At 51.3% G+C, this 27,262-nt stretch overlaps 11 protein-coding genes across 11 annotated transcripts; 5 read left to right on the forward strand and 6 right to left on the reverse strand.

Annotated features, from left to right (window-relative positions):
* Positions 1 to 942: 942 nt before the first annotated feature.
* ASPSYDRAFT_55357 (uncharacterized protein) lies at positions 943 to 4,029 on the forward strand (the record flags this gene model as incomplete). The annotated part of the gene is made up of 4 exons (XM_040849025.1): positions 943 to 1,335; positions 1,402 to 1,744; positions 2,121 to 2,455; positions 2,518 to 4,029. 4 exons carry the CDS (start codon positions 943 to 945, stop codon positions 4,027 to 4,029), a joined length of 2,583 nt encoding a protein of 860 aa, XP_040706314.1.
* A 218-nt stretch (positions 4,030 to 4,247) lies between these two features.
* On the reverse strand, positions 4,248 to 6,674 carry ASPSYDRAFT_86196 (MRX complex nuclease subunit; the record flags this gene model as incomplete). The annotated part of the gene is made up of 2 exons (XM_040851619.1): positions 4,248 to 6,607; positions 6,659 to 6,674. The coding sequence occupies 2 exons, from the start codon at positions 6,672 to 6,674 to the stop codon at positions 4,248 to 4,250; spliced, it is 2,376 nt and encodes a 791-aa protein (XP_040706315.1).
* A 549-nt stretch (positions 6,675 to 7,223) lies between these two features.
* Positions 7,224 to 10,651, forward strand: ASPSYDRAFT_55359 (F-box and WD domain protein; the record flags this gene model as incomplete). Its single annotated transcript, XM_040849026.1, has 2 exons — positions 7,224 to 7,542; positions 7,602 to 10,651. 2 exons carry the CDS (start codon positions 7,224 to 7,226, stop codon positions 10,649 to 10,651), a joined length of 3,369 nt encoding a protein of 1,122 aa, XP_040706316.1.
* Positions 10,652 to 10,928: 277 nt separating this feature from the next.
* On the forward strand, positions 10,929 to 11,321 carry ASPSYDRAFT_28147 (uncharacterized protein; the record flags this gene model as incomplete). The annotated part of the gene is made up of 1 exon (XM_040844482.1): positions 10,929 to 11,321. One exon carries the CDS (start codon positions 10,929 to 10,931, stop codon positions 11,319 to 11,321), a length of 393 nt encoding a protein of 130 aa, XP_040706317.1.
* A 199-nt stretch (positions 11,322 to 11,520) lies between these two features.
* On the reverse strand, positions 11,521 to 13,579 carry gel2 (1,3-beta-glucanosyltransferase gel2). Its single transcript, XM_040850304.1, has 5 exons — positions 13,400 to 13,579; positions 13,212 to 13,342; positions 13,023 to 13,122; positions 12,677 to 12,961; positions 11,521 to 12,608 (listed from the first exon to the last, which is right to left on the reverse strand). Exons 1-5 carry the CDS (start codon positions 13,406 to 13,408, stop codon positions 11,721 to 11,723), a joined length of 1,413 nt encoding a protein of 470 aa, XP_040706318.1. The 5' UTR covers positions 13,409 to 13,579; the 3' UTR covers positions 11,521 to 11,720.
* A 1,050-nt stretch (positions 13,580 to 14,629) lies between these two features.
* On the reverse strand, positions 14,630 to 15,144 carry ASPSYDRAFT_143810 (TOM complex receptor protein TOM20; the record flags this gene model as incomplete). The annotated part of the gene is made up of 2 exons (XM_040841377.1): positions 14,630 to 14,838; positions 14,895 to 15,144. Coding segments are annotated over 2 exons (459 nt in total), but the record flags the coding sequence as incomplete, so codon positions are not given.
* A 452-nt stretch (positions 15,145 to 15,596) lies between these two features.
* Positions 15,597 to 17,805, forward strand: ASPSYDRAFT_86200 (exocyst subunit EXO84; the record flags this gene model as incomplete). The annotated part of the gene is made up of 3 exons (XM_040851620.1): positions 15,597 to 15,978; positions 16,055 to 17,336; positions 17,406 to 17,805. 3 exons carry the CDS (start codon positions 15,597 to 15,599, stop codon positions 17,803 to 17,805), a joined length of 2,064 nt encoding a protein of 687 aa, XP_040706320.1.
* On the reverse strand, positions 17,726 to 20,546 carry ASPSYDRAFT_649989 (putative ABC transporter). The gene is made up of 2 exons (XM_040850302.1): positions 19,719 to 20,546; positions 17,726 to 19,663 (listed from the first exon to the last, which is right to left on the reverse strand). Exons 1-2 carry the CDS (start codon positions 20,440 to 20,442, stop codon positions 18,111 to 18,113), a joined length of 2,277 nt encoding a protein of 758 aa, XP_040706321.1. The 5' UTR covers positions 20,443 to 20,546; the 3' UTR covers positions 17,726 to 18,110.
* Positions 20,547 to 21,084: 538 nt separating this feature from the next.
* Positions 21,085 to 22,800, forward strand: ASPSYDRAFT_28152 (acyl-CoA synthetase; the record flags this gene model as incomplete). Its single annotated transcript, XM_040844483.1, has 3 exons — positions 21,085 to 21,376; positions 21,434 to 22,575; positions 22,636 to 22,800. The coding sequence occupies 3 exons, from the start codon at positions 21,085 to 21,087 to the stop codon at positions 22,798 to 22,800; spliced, it is 1,599 nt and encodes a 532-aa protein (XP_040706322.1).
* A 145-nt stretch (positions 22,801 to 22,945) lies between these two features.
* Positions 22,946 to 23,983, reverse strand: ASPSYDRAFT_28153 (uncharacterized protein; the record flags this gene model as incomplete). Its single annotated transcript, XM_040844484.1, has 1 exon — positions 22,946 to 23,983. One exon carries the CDS (start codon positions 23,981 to 23,983, stop codon positions 22,946 to 22,948), a length of 1,038 nt encoding a protein of 345 aa, XP_040706323.1.
* Positions 23,984 to 24,142: 159 nt separating this feature from the next.
* ASPSYDRAFT_649305 (putative histidine acid phosphatase) lies at positions 24,143 to 26,467 on the reverse strand. Its single transcript, XM_040850299.1, has 8 exons — positions 25,944 to 26,467; positions 25,761 to 25,894; positions 25,592 to 25,710; positions 25,432 to 25,539; positions 25,014 to 25,384; positions 24,732 to 24,961; positions 24,563 to 24,683; positions 24,143 to 24,508 (listed from the first exon to the last, which is right to left on the reverse strand). Exons 1-8 carry the CDS (start codon positions 26,044 to 26,046, stop codon positions 24,303 to 24,305), a joined length of 1,392 nt encoding a protein of 463 aa, XP_040706324.1. The 5' UTR covers positions 26,047 to 26,467; the 3' UTR covers positions 24,143 to 24,302.
* Positions 26,468 to 27,262: the final 795 nt, after the last annotated feature.

Genomic DNA, 27,262 nt, shown 5'->3' on the forward strand with positions numbered 1-27,262 from the left:
CTCCGATATACCACTATCACGGACACGCTTAAATCCGGGTACCATTCTGTTCCATGAACCAGTCAAAGACTCCGACATCTCTGAAGCAGCTGGTTTTCCCGAGGGATTTGCATTCCTGCAATGTTGTGGATTACCGCCAACGGGAAACCACCAGTGGCTTCCGGAATGAAGCTTGGTTCTACTATTAGTATACTGCTAATGGTCCTAGTGCAGGCTTAATGCCCAATCCCGAGGTCAACTAATGTCCCAGAACCGAATGCATCCGAAACTATTGTTGTTAACTTTATTACCCCGGATCCGAACCCCTGCCACTGCCCTGGCACGAGAGCCCTGCGCTGTAGGCACCGGAGTCAAATGACAAAGGAATAAGGGGACATGCATTTGAGCCCATGACTACCATCCGGGAGGTCGCATCAGACCGCACTGGCGACATAAGTACCCCCGTACTTCCAAGGATGTGGTTCCCTGAGGAGTGAGGACTCGTCATTTCCTAGGCGAAGTACTCCTGATGTCTGATATCAATACCGTAGAAGTTGACCATGGACTGATGATAACTTGCTTCTCGACTTGCTAGTATTTTTGTTTCCGCTTGAGTATATATCCATAAATCTTTCTGTGATTCCATGCATACTCCTCCACGAATGACCGATATTGACACCATCAGTTGAGACCATCGCGTGTGATGTGCGGCATCTCCGGCGTCTTTTGGTCTTGATTTGTGATTCGTAAAGACGGCCTAAATTCTTTTTCAGAGATCTTGTCTCACAATACTGACAATAATTGATTATGCGTATGCTAAGCGTTAGACATTCCATCCCTGCGCAAGCCATCGGAGTTGGAGGCCTTCTCCGCACTTTCGTCAATACGAGATACTTCAACTCCGCTATCGCATTCTGACTCAATCTTCTCCGTTCTTCCGCTGCTTTGCGAAACACACGCAAAATGCCCACATTCTACCCATCAATATCACCAGATCTGCGCGACTGGGCCCTGAACCAGAAAGTGTTCTTCACAGCCTCTGCCCCTCTCAGTGGCCGACATATCAACCTCTCTCCCAAAGGCCTCCCAGATGCTTCATTTGCCATCCTTGGACCCAACGAGGCGGCATACGTTGATGCTACAGGCTCCGGCGGGGAGACGATTAGCCACCTACGCGAAAACGGCCGTATCACCATTCTCTTCTGCTCCTTCGATGCATCTCCCCGCATCTTACGATTTTTCTGCACTGGGTCTGTAATTGAATGGAGTGACCCCGACTTTGAGCCATACCTCGCGCGCATGCAAAGAACGAAGCTGGTCGGAGCGCGCGCAATTATCCGGCTGGATATCTTTAAGGTTCTTCCATTACCAATTCGACCATGTCCGGGGAGTCCTATCCACTAACCTGAATACCATAAACAGGTGCAAACTTCATGCGGCTACGGGGTTCCGCAGCTATCACTGTCTTTTGACTCTGAAACAAACGAGCCCAAACCTTACTTCAAGGACCGGGAGACCCTGGGTAACTGGGCAAGCAAGAAAGTAGAAGCTGGCGATATCCGCGCCTACCAGGGAGAATGGAACAGTCGTAGCTTAGACGGGCTGCCAGGCCTTCGAACAGCTTTACAGGACAAGGGCCAAAGTGTTATACTGGCCAACTTTAGAAATTGGACTCGCTATCATAGGGATGAGATTGAATTTGTGAAGACATCGGCTTTGTTGTTGTTTGTTGCGATGGCGATCCTGCAGTGGGCTGGATACCTTAGTTTTTACTCACTTCATTAGCACCGAAACGAGTCTGTAGCATGATGAAATACTATTTAACTCAGTCACCTTAAACATTCTGTTTATGCTGTATATTTGTACCTAGGCTTTTATCTCCAGAACAACTTCCCGACCCCGCATCACAAAACCGACAGCCGAGGCGCCTCATCTCATTCAATCCAAGGGCAACCCGGATTCTTGTACATTATTGATCAAATATGGGGGGTTCCTATTCATACTGCACCCATATCAATCCCATCATTAGGCAATTTTATCATAGAATCTCAGCATCACCACAATGAGCTCTCGACCGGTTCGCATCGCAGGTATGTCAACTATCGCAGCTACAGGTCCTAATACTAATTGACTATCAACAGGCGCCTCTGGCTCTGCAACTGACCGTCGCCATGCCATTGCAGAATTCGCTCGCAACTACCCGCAAGATCCGGTGGACGTCATAATCGCAGACTTCATGAGCGAAGCCAATATGGTCGTCGCCGCTGGACGGCGAGTAGATCAAGCTCAGTCTAACACAAATGCCACTGATATTCCACCAGGATACGAGCTGTCATTTCTCTTAGCCCTGCAGCCGGCGCTGGAGGACCTGGCGAAACACCGGATCAAATTAGCCGTCAATGCGGGGAATACGGATACGCAAGGGCTGTACGACGCAGTAACACAAATGATCCGTGCAAAGGGGTTAGATCTGAAGGTTGGTCAATCCAGTTTCTATCTTGTGACTTGGGGTTCCCTTGCTCATGCAGTGGTACTTAGGTGGCCTGGGTGTCTGGTGTTGAGGTTCTATCTACTGTGAAAACGGCGCTATCGTCGGGAAAATCGAACTTCAAGAACATTTATACAAATGAGGTATTATCGGATTGGTCTTTCGAACCGATTTTTGCGCAGTGTTACCTGGGAGGTCTTGGGATTGCGGCTGCTCTTGCTGAGGGTGCTGATATCGTGCTCTGTGGACGGGTGTCTGATGCATCTCCCGTCATTGGAGCGGCATATTGGTATCACCAATGGCGGCGAAGTGACCTTGATCAACTAGCTAATGCGTTTGTCGCGGGTCATCTCATCGAGTGCAGTAACTATGTCTGTGGTGGGAACTATACCGGGTTCAAAGAGCTAGAACACGTTGGCAAAGATGGGTGGTCCAACATCGGCTACCCTATTGCTGAGATATCAGTGGAAGGAAAAGTGGTTATCACGATGCAGTCGTATGCCGCCGGAGGCACCGTCACTGTCGACACCTGTTCGTCTCAGCTGTTATACGAGATTCAGGGACCATGGTATTTCAACTCCGATGTCACTGCCATCCTAAACGACATCCACTTCGAACAAGTTGGCGCCAACCGAGTCGCCCTGCATGGCGTCCGCTCCGCTCCACCCCCTCCAACCAGCAAAGTCGGCATCACAGCCCGTGGAGGCTTCCAAGCAGAAGCATCCTGGTTCCTTGTCGGACTCGACATCGACGCAAAGGCCCGCATGCTGGAAGCACAGATCCGACACCTCCTAGCCCCGTATAGTTCCAAATACACGTCCCTTGAGTTTTCAACCCTGGGGTCAGTCCCAGATAATCCAAAAGACCAGAACAGCGCTACTGTCACCTTCCGGGTCATCGTTCAAGCTCGCAATGCCGAAGACATCGCCCCCAATCGCTTCCTCCGTCACATCACAGACAATATCATGCAGGGTTACCCTGGCGCAACCTTCCACCTAGACCTCCGCCAGGGCTTCCCCAAGCCCATTTTCGAATACTATGTCACTCTCCTTTCCCAAGAAGACATCAAACACCGTGTCCACCTCCCCTTCAAAGATAATAAAGTCCTGGACATCCCTGCCCCTCCAAAGACAACAACGTACCCACCCCGCCAACCCTCACAGGCCCTAACAACTGCCCCCATACCCCAACCCGACTTCGGCCCAACAACCCCCGGCCCATTAGGCTGGCTCATCCACGCTCGCTCGGGCGACAAGGGCCCCGACGCGAACTGCGGATTCTGGGTCCGCCGCAGCGACGAATACGCCTGGCTGCGGTCACTACTCTCAACAGAAAAGATAGCAGAGCTTCTAGGGCCTGAGTATAACTCTAACGCTGAGCTGGCGATCGAGCGTTTCGAACTGCCGAATTTGAGGGCCGTACACTTTTTGTTCCGGAATTTGTTAGATCGTGGTGTCTCGAGTACCACCACGGTGGACTTTCTGGGGAAGAATGTTGCGGAGTTTTTGAGGGCTAGGTGGGTGGATTTGCCAGTGAGGTTTTTAAATCGAGGGAGGTTGTGATTGTAGGTGGTCTGTTTGTGTATACCACTTGATATTGTTAAGGCTATTATTAGCACATGCTTAGAAATTTTGCACTTATCGTGGTTCCTTTAGGAATTTGTCTAGGTAAGAAAGGATAAAGGTAAGATGTTTAAGAAACGGTTTGCTTGTTCGTCAATTTGAAAGGGGTATTGTCACTATTGCATATTCGTATTTATCCCAAGAAAAGATGATCCTGGTTACCTTCGTCGCCGATTGCTACTAGGCATCGGCTCAAACCCATCACTATCGTCGATATCCTCACTAAGAACACTAACACTCCTCGTGGTGCGGTTCGGCCTCATCGACCTGGTATTACTACTCGCAACTGACCCAGCGCCGGCACGCTGACTCGCCTGTGAACCGACAAAATCCAGAGTCATCTGCGTCTGCTTTCCTCTACCACGGCGAGCGGTTGTAGCAGCCTGGCTGACGGTATTTGAAGATGGAGCGGGGGAAGGAGCGGTGCGTTTCGTCTGGCGCGAACGCTGGGTGCTTGTTGTAGATGTGGTTGCTGCTTTGCGTGACTTGGGGGCTGGTTGTTTGACAAAGAGGGCTTGGGAGTCATCATCTTCATCGTCATCCTCAATTTTCTCTGCAACGGCTTCGGGCTCATCGTCGTCATCGTCAATCATGACAACGTCGTCTTCCTCTTCTTCATCCTCGGATATGGCGCGGCGGCCACGCCCTCGAGAGGCAGTGGCTTTTGTTTGTGCGGGTTTTCTAGTTGCGGCCGCTTTTGTTGTTGCTGGTTTGCGGGCGGTGGTAGTTGCTGCTGCCCTCCCTCCTCTACCGCGGCCACGACCACTTGCAGACGACCGCCCGGCGGGTGGCTCTGTGCCGTCTTCGCCAGCCTCTACCTCGTTGGGATCGCCGCCTTCGTTATCGGAGTGGATGAGGGCACCGGGTTGGTCTTCCCAGGCACCATCGAATTCCGTGTCCCAGCCGTCGGGCTTTGGCTTGAAACGTTTCTTGCCCCGAGTGCGTTTCTTGACGCCCTTTGAGAACATGTCCTCCATCTGGTTGCGGTATTTCTCCATAGCGTTTTGCAATGAGCTCTGTTCGGTCTCCTCTTCGTGATCACTGTCGCGGTCGAGTGAGAGTAGGTGTTTTATTTGGCTTTCCAAGGATTCGTTCACGAACATTTCCATGGCGTGCTTGTCATCCTTATCGATAAATTGGGAGACAGCATCGCCGAAGGAGTTCTGCGGAAGGATAGATAGGGATTGTGCGGCGAGGAATTCGCGGACGAGTTGTTCAACTTGCACCGTATCTAGGGTGGCGAGGCGAGACATTGCTTCTTCATCGATGTCGTTATCCTTCTTTCGTGATGAGGCAGCCTTCTTTTTGCGGTGGAACTGCACTACATCGTTGACATTCGCAACTTTACCGACAAACCGGTTGGAAAACCGCTGTGGGTTTTCGCAGTCAAAATTGCCTCCCTCGGGGGTGGATGTTTCAACGCGGAGTCGTACGAGCGGCAATGGTACTTCTAGTTCCTCGTCCTCCGCTTGGTCGCCGTGTAGCTCGAGCCAGTCTGCCTTGGCTTCTTCGATGAGCTCCTCTACGATTGTCATTAGGAAGCGGGTGACTTCTGTACGGTTGTTCTCTTTGCGCGCCAGCTTTTGAGCTCCCTTCTCTTCAGAAAGCGCAATTTCACGCATGACAAAGGGACGAACCGACTTGAGCCGGATCGGTTCGGATTTCATCTCTTTGCCCGTAATGCTTAGAATTGCAACATGTTTCGCTACCGCTTCGCCAGGAACTAATGAGGTCGCAACAGAGGAGCCAGGCTGCATAACGCGGAATTTTGTTTCAGGGTTGATGCGAGGGTTGATCAGAGATTCGTGCTCGTGGCCCCAGATGACAAGGTCAAGGAATTCCGGAAGAAAGTTTTCCGGTAGATACCCCGTCTCTGTGTATGCGTGGTGGTTTTGATGGACACATATCAAGTTGTACCAATCATCTTTCTGAATCGAGGGTCTAAAAAACTTAACTTTCCCATCACGAAAAGTGCGGAATAGCCGCTCATCTCGCACATTGCTCATGCCGTAAAGCGCTAGTTTGGTTCGACCCTTCTGTAGCAATACTGGCTTGAGCTGGATGTTGTCCGACTCCGGTGTCCGCCCATAGTAATTGAGCAACCCCGATACTTGTAAAATATCCAAAGCGGCAAGGTGGCCCTCCCCGGACGGGTCGTCATGGTTTCCATGGATGGAGAAGATGGGAATTCCGACGTTGATATCCAAATCCTCATAGTTGACGTGGTTGAAAGCACCTTGAAAGTTCTCGCTCGCGTCACTTAGAAGCTCAAGCTCACAAGGTTTGTCACCGAGGCAGTTCATTCTGATTGAGCGCATCACTTGATACATGGATTTCCGAGAAGGCTTGTTCTCGTGGAACAGATCGCCCGCCAGAAGCACCATGTCCACATCACGCTCCTTTGCCAGGCACATCACTTCGTGGAAGCTCCTCCAGCTATCATCGCCTCTGATAGGATCTCGCTCATTGTATCCGACATGGTTATCTGTTGAGACGAGGATGCGGATTGTTTCCGCCTCTAGATGGCATTAGCAAGGTCCCTAGACTTTGGCAGACTTCGATGCATTACCTCCAAGACTGGTCATTATGGTGTCGTTTACTTGTAAAGAAGCACAAACTGAAGGCTTGGTTCAAAGGCCTTCAATAAAGGCAGTTAGAGCTGCAGGTAGCCAACCATTAGCTTCAGCGGGTACTGCTGCCTGGAGCGAGTTCCCTATGACAATATGGGAAGATGCGATCTGCAAGATCTAAATTACACCTTTATTTCAATGACATTTCTAGTAAGAGAAACCGGTCAGTTTAGTGTGAAATCGTAGCTCTTCATTGAGCTGCAAACACGCTCTGGAACCGCCACGGCGCGACGTCACGTGGTCTGACGCGAAACCTGCATTGGAGGCGAGGGGACCCGTCAATCTCCGACTTCATCCTGAGTCCCTGATTCTTTTGATCTCATCCCCTCGCATTTCCCTCCCTCTTCCTCCCCCTCCTTGAACATCGCGCGTTCATTCAAACGAGTCTCGCTTTCTTCGCACGCTTACCACGCTTATATCGCACCTTTTGCATCCCGACTGATCCAGACCTAGTCCCTGGCTCAGTCGTCATTGTCCTTATATTATACCCCGCGAACACCTTATATGCAGCCAGCGCCTTCTGACGTTTCCAATCGCTCACGCACTGTAAACCACTCCCCAGACGACTTCCACTCTATCCAGCATGGACATGATCTTTATGGCGACTCCAAAGTCTCTGGCCGCCTCCCCTGGGGCGCCAGAGACATCCCTATGGGCTCTGACTCATCGGCTGACGAGTTATCGCTCCTAAACACTGAATCCTCGCCAGCAGTCGATCGAGTGAGCGAGTATGAGAATAAATCTCGGAGTCAGTCGGATTTTGGTTTCATCGTGATACCGTCAACGAAGGAGTCGAGCTTGTCTATTGATGCATTCCCGAATGGTGCGTTTTGTCCAATCACCGGTACTAATTCAATCATGTGCCTAACGTATGGATCCCAGAGGTCTTAACCCATATTTTATCCCACTTGCCTCCGCCGGCACTGTCATCTATTGCGCTGGTGTCCCGTCGGTTCCACAGTCTGGTTACTACCCCTCATGCGTGGAGGATCGCCTTCTCACGCTACTTCCCTGGCCCCTCGGCTTTGGAAGATGCTCATGACTCCGGTCGATTGACGTCAGACAAAAGACACTTTTCAAGGCTTACTGCATTAGCATCATGGAGGAGCGAATATATCCTAAGAACTCGCTTGCTGCGATCACTTTCGCGAGGCAAACCCGCTCAATTCGGATTAGCTAAGAGGAGTCCTGCGGTCCGAACCGCATCAGTCCGCAACGGAAGCGCGATCGCGACCTATACTTCGCAGCTCTTATACCCTGTCAGCCATCTGAATGGAACCTTCGGAAACGAATCTTCGAAGAAGGAGCCTCTCTTTGTGCACGGCGCCTCGGAGCAGTGTGCGGTGACCGCTAGCGACCCTTCAACTGTCAAGGTTGGCACCTGGGGCTTGGCCGATCACAATTTCTCTCGTCACTTCGCCGATTCATTTCCTGGAGAGACAGAATATGGACTCGGATCTGGTAATATTGTTGGGGTGCCCAACTCGATGGATGTCAGCCAGCCATATGGCATGATCTACGGCGAAGGGTGCCCGCAAGGACGTATTTATTATTTGTCCACGGCCGAGCAGAGGGGAAGGTTTCTAGGTCTCCCTAACGATAGTGGATCGCAACCTCAATTCGGTATTCCTGCCATTAACCACATCACAACTGCCATCACTGCAGTATGGATAGCGAAATCGGCCGACATACTCAAAATGACCGGCGGGTTGGTTGGAATGTTGTCTGGGTCGTCCTCGGGGATTCTAAGCGCTTATGCCTTGGGCCCGCATCCAACCTACGAGAAGCGATTCGAGAGAGGTCAGGTTACAGCTCGATGGGTTCTTAGCCCTGGTGTCCCTATCATCTCAATTGCGGTTGATGACAACTATTCCGTGAAGCGCCATCAGCGTGGACGCGTGTGGGCGGCTGTCCTAAATGCATTGGGAGAAGTGTTCTACCTTTCCGATCTGCCTCAACAAACCGATCCCATGCCGACCAATATAACGCCCGAGATTGCCGATCAACAAGCTTGGAAGACCGGACGCAGTGTCAGATGGGAGTTAGTGGAGGTCAGCAGGCGGACCGCTCGACCCGATCCGTTTAATCGCGAGCTCGTCGACGGCAGTTATAGCCCAAGATCGTCTTCTGACTCTATGAAACTCAGTGACGAGCAGGTAACAGCAGAGACAAAGGAAATTGAGCAATATCTATCTTTCAAACCGAAGCATTTCCGCAAGGTGTGCGATGGTTGGGATATGAGGCGCGACCTGAGAGTGGATTTCGCTGGAGGCGATGGCCATGGCGCCGGTGAGGCATTCATCGTGATCCAGCGTGGTGACGGAGAAAACCAAAAAGCCGCCATTCGCAGATATGCCCGTAAAATTATACCATCTCATTCGCCAATGCCCGTTTCCAAGCCGGATACGCCATCTCCAGCCATCGTTACCTCTTCGATTTTCGGTGGTCCTGCCAGTTCCCCTGCAGTTTCGTCCGCCACAAACAGTTTCCCACCCTCTCGAGCCTCAAGTAAACTCTCAGAAACCGTTTGCTGCGCGTCAAACACCGAATGGTACATTACCGAATTTCACTTCGATGGTCGAAAGTCTTTGCAAATCACAACAAGTGCTTTAGACCATTCGACCTATTCCATCCTGGCTCCTGATGAGGATCTTCTTATGTCAAGCAACTCCGAGTCATTCTCTGCTGCATCGTCACCCTTGCCGCACATGCAACGGCCGTCAGGTTCTGAGATCCCAGGGCAACGTGGGCGATACATGGCGGTTGGTACTGCCACTGGTTCGGTTTTCGTTTGGGACATTCGCTCGCGCACCGCAAAAAATCCCGAGATCGTCAACTCGGTTGCGCCGATTCGATGCATATTCACTGAATCCCCAAGTGTGTCTTGTGTCGCTCTGACGTCTTTGTATCTGGTGCATGGTGGGAATGATGGACTAGTGCAAGCTTGGGATCCCCTCGCTTCCACAAGCCGTCCAATTCGAACCATCAATTCTCGTTTCTCCACGCGTGCGCGCCGACGGTTGGTCCAAGCCGAAGCTTCTATCAATGGCGTTGGAAATAATTTCTACGCAACGGGCGCCATAAGCCTCGATCCCGATCCCACTCGTCTAAGAGGTATGGTGGCCTTGGGCACACATCTTCGCTACTGGTCGTATAGCTCCTCTGGTGCAGACCAGTATAAGAGTAACAAGCGGCGGCTTCGTTATGGCCAACGGGGTAACAACCTAGGCGCTGGCGGCCAGCGATTCAACAACAGTGGACGCGGGGCCATCAACGATTACATCGAGGATGAGAAACGGGAAATGGAGCGACAAGCGAAAGCCGACCAGAAAGAGAGAGCCTACCTAAGTAACCGGTTTGGGGTCGACCTCTTGGGTCCGGATGTTAGCGAGGAGGAGCTGCTCGCCTATGCACAATTGCTGAGCCAGGAGGCATACAGCAGCGAAGCTACGAAGCGGGGTGATCCTGTGGAAGGTTCCATTATCAGTACTTCGCCCAGCGACACTATCGGGCCGAATGATAGTTCATTTGCACCCGATGAGCTTTCTTCGGCCTCTTCTCCGTGCAACGACCCTGTCGAAGATGACGTAGATCCAGAAATTGCCGAAGCAATTCGATTGAGTCTTCTTGAAGAATCCGCAAACCAAGTCTCATTTGAGCCGCCTTCATCCTTTGTTGTCAACCACTTGAATGGCATGTCGAGTAAGAGCGCATCGTCCCCTCCTAAACCAGAAGCTGCAGAGAGCAGCCGGCAGCAGGAGATCGATGATCTGGATTTGGCGATCCAGCTGAGTCTTGTGGAGACCCATGGCTATGACAATGAGCAACTTGGCGATTCTTCTGAGCATCAAGACGAAGAGTTCCCCTCTCTTCCAGCATCACAGTCTCCAGCATCAGCAAAGAACAAGGGCAAATCTCGCGTGGTCTGGTGATCATCGTTTGACAGATTTAATGCTGATCTTCTGAAATATGTTTGTTTGTTTATCGTTCTCGCCCAATACATCGTGATTAGAATTTAATTACACTTGATCTTTTTCATATGCANTATCTCATCGTAAAAAGGCTGGAGCTTCTCGGGGTAGCAACCGTACGCTAAGCCGTGTTTTCATGATGTATATAACTTCATTGAGAATATGAACCTGAGGGTATTATGTCTGCGACGTCCTGGTCCAACTACGCCATTGTTTGAATGATAGTAAGATCAGATCTATGGGACGCTTGTTTCCAGCGAATAGCGGTTTGATGCGTGATGGCGGCCAGGAAGGATCCAGACAGAAGTCTTCGGAGCTGCTGGATTTCAATACTATCCAACTTCGCCCACGGAGCCCAGCGCTGAACTATGACTGCCAGAAGGCTCGGTACTATGGCAACAAATTCAACGACGATGGGGGACGATTGGGCCCAGACTGCATATCCCTGGGTCGTGTTGGCCCCTTTTGCACAGGCGAGACCACAAAATATTCTTCTGGTGGTGACTGCACCAAGATCCCTTGCACCATGTATATTTACTCGTCTCCGGTGCCCGTGGCGTCGATATACAACCACCGAGGTATCAAGCAGGTGCGAAACGCCAAGCAATATTCGACCATGGTTGCGAGATGAGCGGTAGGTAGTAGCAATCTTCTTTTCGGGGACGTAATAAGCTGTTATCGTAGAACGGAAAGGACGGCCTGCCTCGTGCTTTCCTTATACTATCTGCCAGACCTGCCGTATGAGGTTTGCTTACTTCGATGGATCTGAGTTGCTCCTGCCCCTGATAGAATCCACCCACATAAACATATTGAATTTTGTATTGACGCGTTTTAGCTTGGAATCCGGGTAGTTAAAAGTCTTAAAAGTCATGGATAATCCATTCATATCTATTCTGAAGAAAAATATACCCGAGAGAAGTACTTATGAAACGGAACGTCTTTTCAAAGCCAAATACATACAGCTAGTTAATAGAAACGAAGAAGTGGATGAAGGGCGAGAATAAAACGCTATTCTTTAGGGTCAATGTTTTTACAGCATGACCAGGGCAAACAGGGTAGCGGCAATAGTGGCCAAGCCGACAGGCACAGCGACGATGCCAGCGGCGTTGTCATCGTCATCGGAACCAGAGCCGGAGCCGGAGCTAGAGCTAGTGCTGCCACCGGGTTCGTTGGACTCGCCGTCGGCAAGGACCTTCAGCTTGAGGCCGGTCACCTCCTTACCGGTGTGGTCATAGATAGTCTGCTTGACATCCTCGGACTCAACATCGACGAGCTTGCCGGCCTTGACTTTGTCGTAGCCGTTGTCGATGAGCTTCTGGACACCTGGGGGCTTGGCGGGGAGGGTGAAGTTGCTGCTGAATGTACCGTTCTTGATTAGGTCGGAGCTGCAGGTGACGGGCTTGATGTTGGTCTGGCTGGAGTTGGAGGCGCGGATGCGGTCCATGTCGAGCTTAGCGTACTGCTTCTGCAGATTCTCGAAGTCGACGAGCAAGGTGGCGGTGTCGCTGTCGTTGAGCTTGACTAGACCGTAGTCGTTGTCTTCCTGGGTGTACTCGTAGACGAGACCGCCGGAGAAAGACTGGGTCATTTCCTCGCCGTAGATGGCGGCGACTTCGGTGAACTCACGAGGTTGAACTTCGTTGCAGCCGTACTCAGAGAAGAAGACGGGGATAGTCGCGTCGCTAACCATGTCGGTGAGGACATTGTACCCGGAGCTCTTGTAGCTGGCATCTCCGCACCAGGAGTAGGAGTTGAGACCGAAGAAGTCGGAGTGGGACATGGGGTAGTCCTCATCCTCGCACATGAAGTAGTTGAGAGTATCCTCAAGGATAGGGCGGATATCAGCAGCGGAGTAACCGACGGGGATCGCACGGTCGAGGTGCTTGTCAATATATTCCTTCATGTCACGTTGGACCGCCTATCGCCGGATTAGCTATGGATATCCCGAGTCCCTCGAGACTGGAGTATAGGTGTGGTTAGACATACACGAATGTACTGAGGCACTTGCTCAACACTGTCCTCGTTGATAACCTCGTTTCCGGCGAAGAAAGCCAGAGTGTTAGGGTAATCCTTGAACGCCTCAATGATGCCGAAGACCTGGGTGTAGTAGTCCTTGGTGTAGGTCTCCCAAGGAGCAGTGCGGTCGATATAACCGGGGTACAGAGGTGAGTTGACGTCGAGGATCATGTAGATACCCGCGGCATTGAAGATGGAAACACACTCGTCGTGGTCGAGCTCAGGCGACAAGTTGTAGATACGGATGGTGTTCACCTAAATTGCGATGAGATTAGGGCGATTCCACCAAAGAATCCAGCGGAATGTGATTGCTTACACCCAGTCGCTGCATAAGCGTAGCATCGCGCAGACACTCATCTCGGTCACTGAGAGGGTCGGTTTTGCCGTTGACGGCGGAGGTACCACCGGGCTGGTAACTGTTGGAGAGCACACCATGATCAGCACCACCACCTTCTGAACCAAGTAACAAGATCGAATATCCCGAGAGATCTAGGTAAATCCTTACTCAACACCGAGAACCTGGAAACGATCACCCGTCTCGCTGTTGACAAAGTCCTTTCCCTTGACTTCAATGGGAACAACAGCGTTGGCGGTAGTTGCGAGAGCGCAAACCGCGGCGAGAATGCGACCGTATGTCTGGCACAGGCATCAGTTCCATGATTCCCCAAAAGGAGTGGAATAAGGAGGACAAACGGGGACCATCTTGTGTATTCCTGAGCGGCTCTACGCCACAATAATGTAGTAAATCTCGAGGTGGATTGGCTGAACGATTGTATGCTAGGGCTTTCACCCGGAAAGACCCTGGATTTCGAAACTGAAGGAGCGACAGCGGTACTATAGACCGAGGATGAACGAGTGTGGGTAGTCAATGAAGACTGTTAAAATAATGTCATTAGAAAGAAGAAGAGGCGTTGAAGGAGTAATAAGAGCGAAGAAAAGAGAGGAAATCCACGGAGTGACCCTGAAGCAAATTAATAAAGCGCGAGGGCCCCATCACCCCTCGACTCCATCCCAAGAAAACAACCAAGCCCGAAACACAAAATGAATGCTGGGCAGTACTGATGCCCATAATCTCGCAGCCATTTATCAGGCGAGCTGCAAAACTAGGGTGCTCGGCGGGGGGCGCTGCTCAGGACTAGCTCTCGCCCAGAAGCCCACAAACGCTCCACTTGTCTTGGGACCCCTGAAAGGGGAGCGCTCAATTGGTCCCTGGTTGGCGTTCCATCAAACCGCCGTGCTGAGGGAAATCAGGAATCCTAGCCGATGATCTGAGGCAGCCCAATTGGAACTGTGGGAGCCTGCAGAACAGCAGAAGTGAACAGTATCGACTATCGACTATCAGGCTATCAACTGTTGGAGCCCGCGGGCCTGGAGGAAATGGTCAGACCCGAGTCTCATCAGACACGTGAACATGCTGCCTGTGCACAACTTGTGTCCAAAATATTAAACATAATCTATCATCATGCAATTTTCTCCCTGCTACTACAATATCTCTAGAATACAATCCGGATCCCTCATAGGGGCTTCCGGGAAATTGAAAATAACACAAGATGCCAGTCCCAGCAACCCACAGACCATTGCGGAACGAGGACACCGACAAAGAAAGGGGCAAAGAAACTGGTCGAGGACAAGACACAAAGTCATGGCGCCGAGAAAATACCAAGCGGTCCGCCACGTCGAGCAGCGCCAAGGCGCGATGCAGCTATACAGGGGAACGAGAACGAATCAAACAGTAGTGGAGAGGCCGTTCACACCCAACAAACATGGCATAATTATAAGGTCGAAAAGACACATTATGGGAAGATGACCAGGCCACGGCCCAGCGTGAGCCATAAACACAAGATACTGAGAAAGGCGTCGACAGGCCAAGGGTCTTATGCCGAGAAAAAAAGTGGGCGAACGAGGACAAGGGCGTGGCGCTTTTTACTCAACACCGTGGTGGTCAGCAGCACTGCCACCCTCGCCAGTGAAACTGCCGAGCTTGAGAGCAGGATCCATGGCGACCATTTCAGCAAGAACCTCCAACACCTCCTTGGGGACGGTCTTGTCATATATGGAGATCAGGTCCTTGGGCTGAGGGTAAACCTTAAGTGCCTTGTAAAAGGCCAATGCAGCATCGACTTTGTCTGCACCTAGAGTTGATATGTGAGCCACCGACATGACTATCAAGAGAACCCGATTAACATACCTTCGGAGCAAAGGCCCTCGCCCTTGGCGACTTGACCCATGAAGTACGCCTCCTTCTCCTCGAGATCGGTGGGGAAACCTTCCTCCTTCGCCTGCTGAATAGCCTTCTTGATGTTTTCGCGTTGTTGAGCTCCCTGAGCTTCCACCTCTTCCTTGACAGCCCTTGCCAGTCGTCGGTTGTTACGCTTCAATGATTTCCGGAATTCGGGGTCCGTCTGTCTCTTGTGGTCGAAGTACACGGCATAAGCTACGCACAGGCAAGGTTAGAATTTTGGGTTACACGTCTCAATGGGTAGTTTTTGTATCAGTCCTTACCGAGAAGGCCGGTGATGATGGTGCCAGCAGAGGCGTAGGCCAGCGTTGAGGTCCTCATTATGAAGAGTGTGTAGTTAAAACAGAGGATATCGGCACTAAAGGGAGAACAAAGCTCGATGTTTAGTCTCAAGAGACGTATTCTTGGTGATGAAAGCACCGGTTGTTCTCGCGCGGCGTTGAATGCGGACTTTCGAAGCTCGTCGGCATCATGACGGGAAGCTGCGACGGGATAATTTTGATTGACTGCCGGGATCATCTTTGTTCCGCGTCGGCGTTTCTCTCCGCCTTCAGCTACGTATCGGACACCACGACTCCTCTCTTGCTCTATCGCCGAGCTCTGTCCTTCCTCCTGGTCCCAGTTCCTCGTGCTTCGCGCCCGATCTGAACAATGGAAGGTCGGGGTCTTACTCTCCGCAGCAAGTCTCGCCGCCCCCGTCCTCAGATCAGTGCCCCGAAACCCATCTCGGGTCCATTACCCCAGAATCACCAAGCTGCTACCACTTCCACTGCCTCCTCCGGCTCCGGTTCGCGCGACTATGCTCCATCAAACCATGCGACGTCTGATTTAGTCAAGCGGAGGTATTCCACTCGCTTCAACCAGACTCCTGATTTCGACGGAGCTCCACCAGTTCCGAGTGTACCGCAAGTCCCTTCCGCTTATACAGGGCTTAAACCCCCGCAGTCGAGCCGGAAACCATCAACGGAATCATCAGGACCTCCAGAAGTCGATCTCAATGTCCTACGGGACCCAAGCTTACCGGTTGATCGATGTGAGTTGGCCCATGCGTCATAGTTCTGGTGTTACATTACGATGTGTGTACTGACCCTGCGCTCTTTAACATCTAGACGTGACCAGCCTGCTCGCAAATGCTTCCGAGGACGACATTAGGCAGTATCAACAAAGCCTCAGGAAAGTAAAGAACAGAACGTCGACCGATCTTCAGCAGAATGTGTATCAAAACCGCACCCAGTTCATCAGGATCAGTCAGGAGGCGGACAAGCTCAAGGGAGAGATGAAGACTCTCCGCTCTCTGATGGCTGAGCTCACTACTGCATTGGGACAGACTGCCATCGGGGATGGACCAAATCCCATGTCGCCTACTACGGATGAGCGGATGTCCAAGCGCAGTAACCGTAGTTCGGTCGCCAACCTTGAGAGCATGTGGAATGTCCAGCTCCAGACATTATGGAAAACGGTTGAGGGGTCCCAAAAGTTCCTACCCATGGTCCCAGGTCGCCATATTGTTCTGGAGACTGGAAATTGGGCCGAACTTGACTCTGCAACTTGGAAACCCAAACGCCCGGTTCACATCGTGCTTCTCAATGACCATTTGCTAGTCGCGGCCAAGAAGCGGAAACGAGTCGACCAGTCCAACCCAAATCACCGTGGTCCAGCACCGACAAAACTAATTGCAGAAGAATGTTGGCCACTGCAGGATGTCGATATGATTGACCTGGGTGCCAAGTTGGGCACCGGGCCCGCCCGCGAAGAGGCTGAGGATCGTGGGATTACGAATGCGATCAACGTTCGTGTGGGGTCGAAGCCATTTACCTATCGCCATGACAAACGAAACAGCTCTGCTAAGAGCGATCTTTTGGCTACATTCCGGAAAACCGTGGAGGATCTCCGGCGCACCCTTCGCACCGAAACCGAGACAGCTGGAAAGAACGTCGAATCCCTTGGGTACATGAATAATAGAAATTCCTTGCTGTACTCGCCAAAACCAGATCTGCACGAAAATACGGAAAACTCACGCGACAGGCCTGAAGTTCGCATTGACGTTGATGGAAAGCAACAGAATCTGCGCTGGGTGGATAACCAAGTGGATGAACTCGACATTGACATTGCGCTCCAGCGGTTCGAGGAAGCTGTTTCAAACATCGATCGACTACGGAAGCTGGCCCGCGGCTTGAAAGGAAACGCAGTAGCACAAGACGTAATCAACGTGAAAGTTGATGAGCGGGCTGCCAGATTGGCGGGGGTGTTGTCACGATCTTTGGTTGACACTCACTCATTTCCGGTGACGACGAAGACTAACGTCACCTGGCTTACCCGGTTGGGCTTTGAGGACCAAGCCCGAGAGTCCTACCTCAAAGCTCGATCTGACAATATTTCAAAGCGAATTCGGTAAGTTGGCATTCTTCACCCTGCTGAGTGCTTACACATAGTACATCATAACTAATTATTTCCTCCCAGAGCATGTGTATTTGAGGGCGACCTTCCTCTATATATATTCCAAATATCCTATGTCTACTTCACTCTCATTAAGAACACTATTGGGATCTATCAACAATGTTTCCCGTCTGTGATGACCAGCGCATGTATAAAATGGGCGAAACATCACCTGGACGGATTCAACGCGCTGCTGACGCGTCAACTGAGCAGTGTACAACGTGGTACGACCGTGTGGCAGAAATGTATTGACATTGTACATGAACAGGCGGATATCTTGGCTGAGGTTGGAGTTGATTTTACCGACTTGGTCGCCAAAGGGTTGGAGATGACGGAGGACGAGAAAACCACGAGGCCTGAGATGACTCGATCAGAATCATTAATTATGGGTTTGGCGGATGCTGCTGCAAGTAAGGAGCACTAATGGACTTGGTTGGTCCGGACATTCTTCTATTTAGTCTTTTGCTGCTATTGTTCCTTTAGCGCTATATCTCGTTCATCTGGTATGAATCGTTATAGTAGTGTGTTCTCAATGTATTCCTAGACTTCTAGGCGAGAGTAGCTATATTATTCTAAGACACGAATCGTCATGTTATATACGGTATCCTCTCTTCTTCATCTAATAATCTCAACCGCTATATCCATCCCAATGCAAGAATAAATCTCCAAAACAACTAATCCCGCTCAACAGACAAACATATGATACAAAAACAGTATAAATATAATTCATTAAAGAATCCGCCAGTCAAAAACATTCTCATCAACATCCTTCAACTTCCTGGTCCCATCCTCCGCCTCGGTCTCCTCCCACCGGTGAAAGACCCTCCTGGCCCCTTCCTGAAACTCCTCCTTAGGTGACCACAACATATCCCAGACCTTCTGCTGATTCAACGAACTCTGAGACCTAAGGTACCCAAATCGGAAGTCCAGCCCTGTCTCGTCGTCCTCATGCGCAGACGGGAGAAGCATATAATGACGCACAATGTCGGGGATTTCCTCTCGGACATGGCTGATCATTATAAGGGCCTGGTCGTCTGAGAGACCCTGGTGCCGCGGGGCCGTGGAAGGCGAGGATGTCTCGCAGCCTCCATCAGGCACGTAGCCGCGGATCCAGGTGTTCTTTAAGCCGGAGCGTCTAGTCGCGGTGGATGCGCGGGGCGCTAGTTCGCCGACTTCGAGAAAGTGGATGCATTTGTCGCGGAGGGAACTGGACATGTTGGAGAAGGGTTCGTCGAGGATGACAATGTCTGGTTTGTGGATTATGGCGCGGAGGAAAAGGATGAGGCGTTGTTGGGCTGTGGGGAGTTGGCCGAAGGTGGTTGTGTCCGCGTATTCAATGTCGTAGTCGGGGGCGAGGGTGTGGCCTCTGTAGGTGCGGGCCATCTTGGGAAAGTTTGCGCGGTCTATCAAGATCTTGGGAGGTTCTTCTTTCTCGGCGGCATTGAAGTTGGGGTCTAGTTCTTGTTTGAAGAAGCGGAGGGCGGCGGAGATGTCGAGATCGCGGTCATGATTGAGGACGGGTTTGGAGAGGAAGGTTTCTGCGTAGGCTGACTCGATTGCCTCGCGGATTGTGAGTTGGCGAGGGAAGAAGGCGTGTATTTCGGGGGAGGAGTGGCCGATGCGGGATTGGAGTTCGAAGATTGAGATACCCGGCTTGCCAGGCTCGGGAAGGCGAGAGCGGCCAAAGAGCTTGATGGGGAGGGCGTATGCTTGTGGGTGATCGGAGGTGATGAGAGAGAGGAGAGTCGTCTTGCCGGAGCCGTTGGGTCCTACAACCGCCCAGCGCTGTCCACGACGGACAACCCAGTGTAGACCTTCTTGTGGCTTTTTCTTGATTTCCTGAGTCCAACCTCCCAGTGCAACCTTGTGCCCGTACTGCACACGAACTCCATCCATTTCGATGAGAGGCTCACCATCCTTGGCCACACTAAGAGCAAGGGTTGTGGCACGCTGTGAGATTAGTTGCAAATCCCAGATGAGCTGGTTATCAAGATAGCCGTCTCTCAGGTCGGCTCTAGCTTGACGGACTAAGGACCTGTGCTTTTCGCTATTGTATTTCCGATTTCCCATCATCGACTTCCATACGTAGAACACATCCGCAGCCTCTTCCCGTGTCCCTTGCATGAGAATACGGTTCGCCCTTCCAATCACAAGGAGATGTGTGATCCAGTCCGGGATTGTATCCTGTGGTCGTAGAGATAGCACCAATCGAGGATCGGAATTGCTCGCTAGCCGATGAAGGAGATCTGATATGTTTCTGACTGTCGCGGGGTCAAGTCCCACTGGAGTAATACTGTGAGCTTCAGCTGAAACTAAATTCTGCGAGGTAGAACTTACTGAAAGGATCGTCAAGGAGCAGAAGCTCCGGTCTTCCAAGCAGAGCCTTTGCAATCCGAGCCCGTCTCGTTTGGCCGTTGCTTAGGTTTGCGACTGGCATGTCGAGCAGGTCTTGCAAACGCAATTGGGTGATAACCTGCGATAGAAAAGCCTCGTCACGAACAGTGCCGCCCTTATCCTCATCCAATGGATTAAGCGAGGTCTGGCCCCTAAGGTACTGTTCGACGGTCCAGTCGGTTTCCTCTCGCAGACTCTCATATCGAGCACTCAAGTATGCGCCCCGCGTGCCTCCAATGGCACTCGACCCCTCACCGTTAAATCCAATATATTGAACTGCATTCGCCGCATACCGCAATCGAGGGTCCTTCTTCGCAATTTCGTCTGTGAGCAGGTACGGATAGCTGCGGCCGGAGGGTGGGATACAAATGTATCGGCCGCGGAGGACGTCGAGGAACTGGGTACGCGAGGGGGCACCTATGACAGCCCAATGCTGAGGACCGGTAGCATCTGGCGAAGACGGGAGATTGAAGTTCAGATTAGAAAAGATCGGTGGGTTCACGCCTTTTGCCCCATCTTCGGGGGTTGGGTAGTTCTCGTAGAAAGTGGCGTCTTGGATGCGAATGAGCGGCGNTGCAGCGGAAGACACCTTGCGGGATGCAAACCGGAAGCAACAGGGGCGAAAATGTCGCGCCCTTGGCGTCGCTAATCGCAACATCATTGGCATGAGGGCAGCTGTGCTTTTCGTCGGCGACTTTGGCTGTATCCCAAAAAAGGTCCGGTGTCGGCCTGAATTCCGAGGCGGAGATCACGTGCAGCTTGCCACAGCACTCAAAACGCTTGGAAGAACCAGAAATTAGAAAACACAAAATGGAAACGAGAGAAGTCAAAGAAACAATTGCATTGCCTGATATTCAGGAAGCAGGAGGCTACTATTATAGAGTGCTGGATGTGGGTGGCTTCTCCGCATTCTCGGACCAAAGTGCCAACTCCGGGCGCGGTCTCCAGAGACCGTGTGTAACGATGTATAATACTCTCAGTAATGATTGTCGGTTGCTGAAGTCCAATAAACGTCGCAATGACATGGACATGGATAATTGGCCGATCCGAAGCATCTATAAATTTAAGAAACCGCCTGTCTCACAGTGCACTGGCATATTACCTCATCTTCAGCACTGCGTGACATCCGAGTCTTAGCCGACCCAGAATCGAATGCCCCAGTCTTTATCCGGAGTAGTTCCTGTGGCGGCTTCCAGCGCCCTGCCGATCTGCGGACTGGGCTGTATCCCCCTGCCCGCTGCCCCTCGTCATCCCGCAGCATTTCTCCCTCCGCAGTTGTTATTCACAACCCGCACCCCTGCCAGCAACCATGTCGCTCGAGACACTCCCTTCTCTCCCGCTCTTCCTCGAAGCAAGGAAGCATGCGCAGGCTGATCCTGAGAAAATTGCCGTTATCGATACCACCAAGAACCTGCAATTCACTTTCGCTCAGCTGCTCGCCGATACCGCGACATTGAAGCACACCATTCTTAAGGAATTGGACCTCGCTGACCCTGGAGACCTCAAAGAGGGAAGGGTTGCTTTCTTGGTCCCCAATGGATATGACTACGTCGTAACGCAATGGGCTATCTGGGCCGCTGGCGGCGTGTGCGTGCCCCTCTGTATGTAACCCCGCGAGTCGTCATGTGTACAATATACGGATAATTAACACGCTCCAGGCACATCCCACCCTCTCCGAGAGCTCCAGTACACGATTGGCGACTCTGATCCCTCCTTAATCATTATCCACCCGGCATTTGAGAAATTCGAGACACAACTGCGCGAGGACAAATCCAACTCCGAACGCCACCTCTTGAGCCTCCTGCCGTTCGCGCGAACCGCCGCACCTGCACAGGTTCCAGAGTTCTCTCCATTCTACTACCCAAAACGTCGCGCGCTCATGATCTATACCTCTGGAACAACCTCCAACCCGAAGGGCTGCGTCACTACCCACAAGAACATCACCTTCCAAGCAAAATGCCTGATCCATGCATGGAAATACGAGCCCTCTGACCACCTCATCCACGTCCTCCCACTTCACCACATCCACGGCATCATCAACGGCTTAACCGCCACCCTTCTCAGCGGTGCCACCGTCGAAATGCACCCGAAATTCGACCCCGCAACCATCTGGTCTCGCTGGCAAGACAAGGGCTCTTCCTCCATGTTCTTCGCCGTCCCAACCATCTACTCCCGTCTCGTCGACTACTTCGAAACACACATTCGAGGCACAGAGCAGGAAACTGCAGCGCGCGAAGGCGCCGCAGCCCTCCGCCTCCTCGTCAGCGGCTCCGCCGCCCTCCCAACCCCCATTAAGATGAAATTCGCTGCCATCACCAACCAAACCCTCCTCGAGCGGTACGGCATGACCGAAATCGGCATGGGCCTCAGCTGCGGACTTGACCCGGAGCTGCGCATCGACGGCAGCGTCGGCTGGCCGCTCCCGGGCGTGCAGGTCCGACTCACAGACAAGGAGACCGGCGCCGTAGTGGACTCCAATGGCGTCGACGCCATGATCGAGGTGAAGGGCGACAACGTGTTCGTAGAGTACTGGCATCGACCCGAGGACACGGCCAAGGAATTTACTGAGGATGGATGGTTCAAGACCGGCGACGTTGCGCAGCGGAACGCGGACGGGGCTTATTTCATCCAGGGCCGTGCATCTGTGGACATTATCAAGTCTGGTGGGTACAAGATCTCCGCCCTGGAGGTGGAGCGGAAATTACTTGCATTGGATGAGGTGCAGGAGGTTGCCGTTGTTGGTATTTCAGATGAGGAATGGGGACAGCGTGTCGCTGCTGTTGTAAAGCAGAGGGCCGGTGTAAGTTTCCATTTCTCCCGCCCACTCTATTTCTTCACTATACTAATAGATAACAACCAGACCGAGACATTAGAACTGGAATCCCTCCGCACGCGCCTGAAGGAGGAGATGGCACCGTACAAAATCCCCACGGTGCTGAAAATCGTCGATGAAATTGAGCGCAACGCTATGGGCAAGGTGAACAAGAAGACGGTCGTACAGAAATACTGGCCTGAGCTGGCATAATAGAGCCGGTGATAGATGGATAGATGGATAAAGCCCACTTGCTGCTTTAGTATAATAGATATAGAACAATCTCATAAACAGGTTTTCGGTTATGCAGTCTCCTGCAGTCAGCCCCCTTGGCTTTATGCTCAGTAGTATGATACTACTAGCCCCTCAAAAAGTCCGCAACAATCTCGTAAACCTGATCTTTCACCTTCTCTCTCTCACTCCCGGGCTTACAATACTTATCAAACGCATGCCCACACCCCTTGACGCGATGGACAACAACCTCCCTCCCCTCCTTAATCCTCTCCGCCAGCTCCTCCGCCTCCCGCGCAAGCACATCATACTCACACGTCACGAAACATATACGGCGCGGAAACCTTTCCACATCCGCATACACTGGCGACACCCTCGGGTCTTTCAACATCCCCTCGCTCACATCCCCAGCCAGATAACAATCCCTCATAAACAGCATAACCCCATCCGGTACAGAGCCCATCCCACCCAACGGTGGTTTCGGCGTCTGACTGCCACCATCCTTGCCCTTCCCCTTCGCATCTCTCCACCTCTCAACAGGAATAACAGGCACCTTCTCCCCGGGCTTATGCGACGCATCCACAACAGGATAAAACTCCACAAGATCCCGAAAAGTCCCCGGTGGGAAATAATTCGCCGCAACGCTGGCAGCAATGTTCCCTCCCGCACTGAACCCACCGATCGATATGCGGGCTTTGTCGAACCGCGCCGGCTGCGCAAGGACCCAGTTCACGACGCTGATCACGTCGTTGATGGCGCTGGGGAAGGGGTTCTCGGGCGCGACCCGGTAGTCGATGTCTATTACCACGTGCGAGGTTTTGGTGGCGATGGTGTGGCAGTATGGATCGTCGAGGCCGAGGCCTGGGATTATGAAGCCGGAGCCGCAGGCTGTTATGAGGACGGGGGAGGGGGCTGATGTTGACGAGAAGGTTGAGGAGGGTGTCTGCTTTGGAGGCAGGTAGATATAGGTTTTGATTCTGCGTGGTTGGTCTTTGCTGGTTTTTGTTGTGTTGGAGGTTGCTGGGATGTATTCAACTATGTCGGGGGACAGCTTCTGGTGTGGTCTCAGGTGGGCGTAGGTGAGGATTAGGGCTCGGAGGAATTTTGCTTTGATTGTGATGACGATGAGATGGGCCATTTGGCGGATGGAGGTGAGGAAGGGCATTTTGGTGAGGACAGTATGTGTTGATGTGTTGATGTAGGTGGTAAGCGGATGACTGCAGTGGGATAGAGTGAGAGAATTGGCAAGGAAAGAGCCGAAGGGAGGGGCCTGACAAGGAGGAGACGATAAAAAGTAATTTTACAAGCAATCATCGCGTTGGGAAGATTTCGGTGAATATCAAGGTAGTACTCCCATTCATCAGAAGGCTGGCATTGGTCACAACTTCATGATTCCCTATTAAAACGTATGTTCCCACCGAGATTATACACATTATGGGTTAGAGTCAGAAAGAATAGATGTTTCGACCATACTGACAGTGTAATCATGGCTTTACAACACCCAAGAAAGGAAGTGTCAGGTTCTTGAAGAAAGTGACGGATTCGTCTTCCCCAATCGTGGTCAACTCATCCTCTCCAAGGCCACAAATAGACGCATAGGATCCATATTTGCGCTTCTGTTTGGCGACATATCTGGCATACTCGTCTACGGGGCAGCTACTTCCTGGTCCCGAGCGACATGATGGGATAGCTATACTTGTCAGGGAGTGCCAAGTTTTCGAACAACATAAAATAGGACACTTACGGTAAACGGCGTCGTTGAGTAGAATGCGCACATTGACTGAATTTCCCTTATTCGCTTTGCAGTTTAGGCGTTCGAATGCAATCGTGCCTCTCATGGGTGAGGTATGACTACTGACGAAAACCTAAGAATAGTTAGATATGAAATACCAGGCAATTATGGATGGACTTGCCCTGTCATTGTCGACTTTCTTTGCAGATAGAGGCTGCTGGTTATCAAAGACACCAAGAATAGACGCAAGCTCGTTGATCTGGTTGTCATGAGTGAAGGCCACGATAAGAGGAGGTAGCTTCTCAGAACCGTTGCTGGATTCGGTGGTGGCATCAGGGCCTTCCTTGAGAAGGTTTACAATGCCCTGAAGAACTGGGTATTGGACTGTCATGTTCTTGCCAGCACCGGCACCTATGGAAAGTGTCATTCATATTTCTTAAGAAAAAGCGGTATTTATTCTTACCAGTTCCATAATAGTATCGTAAATCCTGGCGATATTCGTACTCCAATATTTCTTTCTCTGTAAAGATATCACAGAAAGGGCTAATGCTCCCAGTAATTTGGGACTCGAATCCGCAAAGGTAGGGAAATATGGAGACCTGACTATCGGTGAGCGTCAGGTTACCATGAATCAACTTGTTTAGTCTCTTCGTGATAGGAGGCAGGTAAATTGAGTCCCACGTAGTGCTGTAGTCTCCCCCGCTAGCATCTTCGAAGTTAGGGCACTGGTCAGAGGTAGCCAGAGAATTACCTGCCGCTCCTGTAGCTTTAGAATCGATAGCGTGAATGTTGGCAAATGTGGAATTAGGGCCAAGATAACCACGGGCAAACAGTCTGTATAATTAGAGCCTATCTCATATCATAAGAGGGTTTCGGCCTACCTCGCAGAATCGACCGTTCTCTGGTACTTGTTGGCCCAGAGCAGAAACGGGGTGTTGTCTGTGTAGAACGTTGGGTACCGGAACCGCAGATCAACGCCTAGATTGTATCTATAACGGTATTAATCAGGCAGTTCTGGGTTGCAATGATCAGAGCGCTCACAGTTCTTTATACCCAGTGATAGACACTTGAGCGATTTGTTCTTCGGGGTGGCTCAAGACAGGTTTCCAGTCCGAGAGGAAACTCAAAGACCCAGTAGCATGGAAATCCGCCGATTGAATCTAGCAGACTTAATTATCTAGATGTTGAAATTCAGCTTAGGAAAGCATACCGCTTCGTGCAAAGCCTGCCATTCCTCATATGCACCAGGGTCGGGGTATCTACTGCCGTGGCGGACGACGTAGACGGCCTGGTCGACAGAGCATCCCTCAGGAACACCAGGGGATATTCTGTTCACATTTGGTCCTATTAAGTTCAGTGCATGTTTTCTCCTGACCAAGTCGAGGCGAAATACCGGCGAACCACGGCGAATTGGCACCTAAATGCTCCAATGGATCAAAGGAAACAGCATAGCTCGTAGAGCTTAGGCTTATCAGCCACAACAGAGATTGTTTCATTCTGTCTCTCTATTCTAGGAGTTGAAATTGAGAACGATGAATCCACTGGAGGATTCACGACAGTGTCCGGCGCGACCTCTTATAGGTACGAAGAGATCAAATCGAGCAGAAGCAGTCCCCGGCTGGGAGAATCAGCCATCGCGATAGAGCATACTCCACTCGATGTATAGAGAGGATATATATGGCTGAGAGTTCAAGGCCGGGGTGTTGAAATAGATTAAAGCGTTCGAAGATGCGCCGTTCAGCCGCCGGGGAACTACCACGTGCGGCTTGGGCGAAATGAAGCTCGTCGAGTCCGGAGAAACTACGCAATAAACACCGTCGCCGCGGTCTGCCATTCCCTTTATGGGTTTAATTTCCGTCCCATCATCGGGTTTAAATGGTGTCACCGTGGAAGCAAGGTGAAGCCAGGCGGTGCAGATATGATAGGCTCAGGTGAGCAATAGCTGGTCTGGAAGGAACTTCGAAGATATCGAAAGATGAATACAGTGCATTTTTGGCGATTAATTAATTGATTTGTAGTATTCAAATATAAGAACTGATGAATCCAAGACGGCAAGATGCCAAATCTCGAGGAGTATTGATTTAGGAGAGCAGGCCGGTCAGAAATATTTACGAAACTCCCAGTGCAACTGCACTACTGCCGGTTATTCTACCAGCAATTCAACGTTAGTGCATGGACCATTTGTTGGTCAATCCGCGGGTTTGGTTCCCAGTACACTGTAGTGGATCAAAAGGTTTGTTATGTTTGTACACTGACAAATGAGCCCGATGCGATCGGTGCATACATCTGTCGCTATCAGTTAGTTGATAGTCAGATGGTTGTGTAAGGTCAGTTCGGTTCAGTAGACCCAAAGTTGGGCCTTTGCAAAGCGCCCCCGGTAAATCACTGATAATGCCCACCAGCAGCAAAAATAAAAGTCACATTTCCAGCTCCAGTCCCAATTCCTTTCCAAACCCAATTCCAATCCCAAAGCGCCCTGGATGCAGAAATGGAAAATGAAATGAAATGATGCAAAGACAAATAATGAGGGAAAAGAACAAACGCCAAACATACGCCACACGCAAAAACACATATCATACACAACACACACAAAACATACACACCAAACACATATATAAAACATAAAACATAAACATAAACATCACGGAGTCATAAAGTTCATGGAAGAGAATTCATCTATCTACCTGGCGGGCTTTTCTTTTTAAGTACGTC

This window comes from Aspergillus sydowii (assembly GCF_001890705.1).
Source record: "Aspergillus sydowii CBS 593.65 unplaced genomic scaffold ASPSYscaffold_2, whole genome shotgun sequence".
NCBI classification, from domain to species: Eukaryota; Fungi; Ascomycota; class Eurotiomycetes; order Eurotiales; family Aspergillaceae; genus Aspergillus; species Aspergillus sydowii.

What these genes read in the sequence shown, in the direction of transcription:
- gel2 (XM_040850304.1), bottom strand. An exon ending in CGCTTATGCAGCGACTGGGT is followed by an intron (nt 12,962 to 13,022) that starts GTAAGCAATCAC and finishes ATCGCAATTTAG; the next exon opens with GTGAACACCATCCGTATCTA. An exon ending in AAGTGCCTCAGTACATTCGT is followed by an intron (nt 12,609 to 12,676) that starts GTATGTCTAACC and finishes ATCCGGCGATAG; the next exon opens with GCGGTCCAACGTGACATGAA.
- ASPSYDRAFT_649305 (XM_040850299.1), bottom strand. Translation starts at nt 26,046, where the DNA reads ATGAAACAATCTCTGTTGTGGCTGATAAGCCTAAGCTCTACGAGCTAT. An exon ending in AGAACGGTCGATTCTGCGAG is followed by an intron (nt 25,385 to 25,431) that starts GTAGGCCGAAAC and finishes CTAATTATACAG; the next exon opens with ACTGTTTGCCCGTGGTTATC. An exon ending in ACGATACTATTATGGAACTG is followed by an intron (nt 24,962 to 25,013) that starts GTAAGAATAAAT and finishes CACTTTCCATAG; the next exon opens with GTGCCGGTGCTGGCAAGAAC.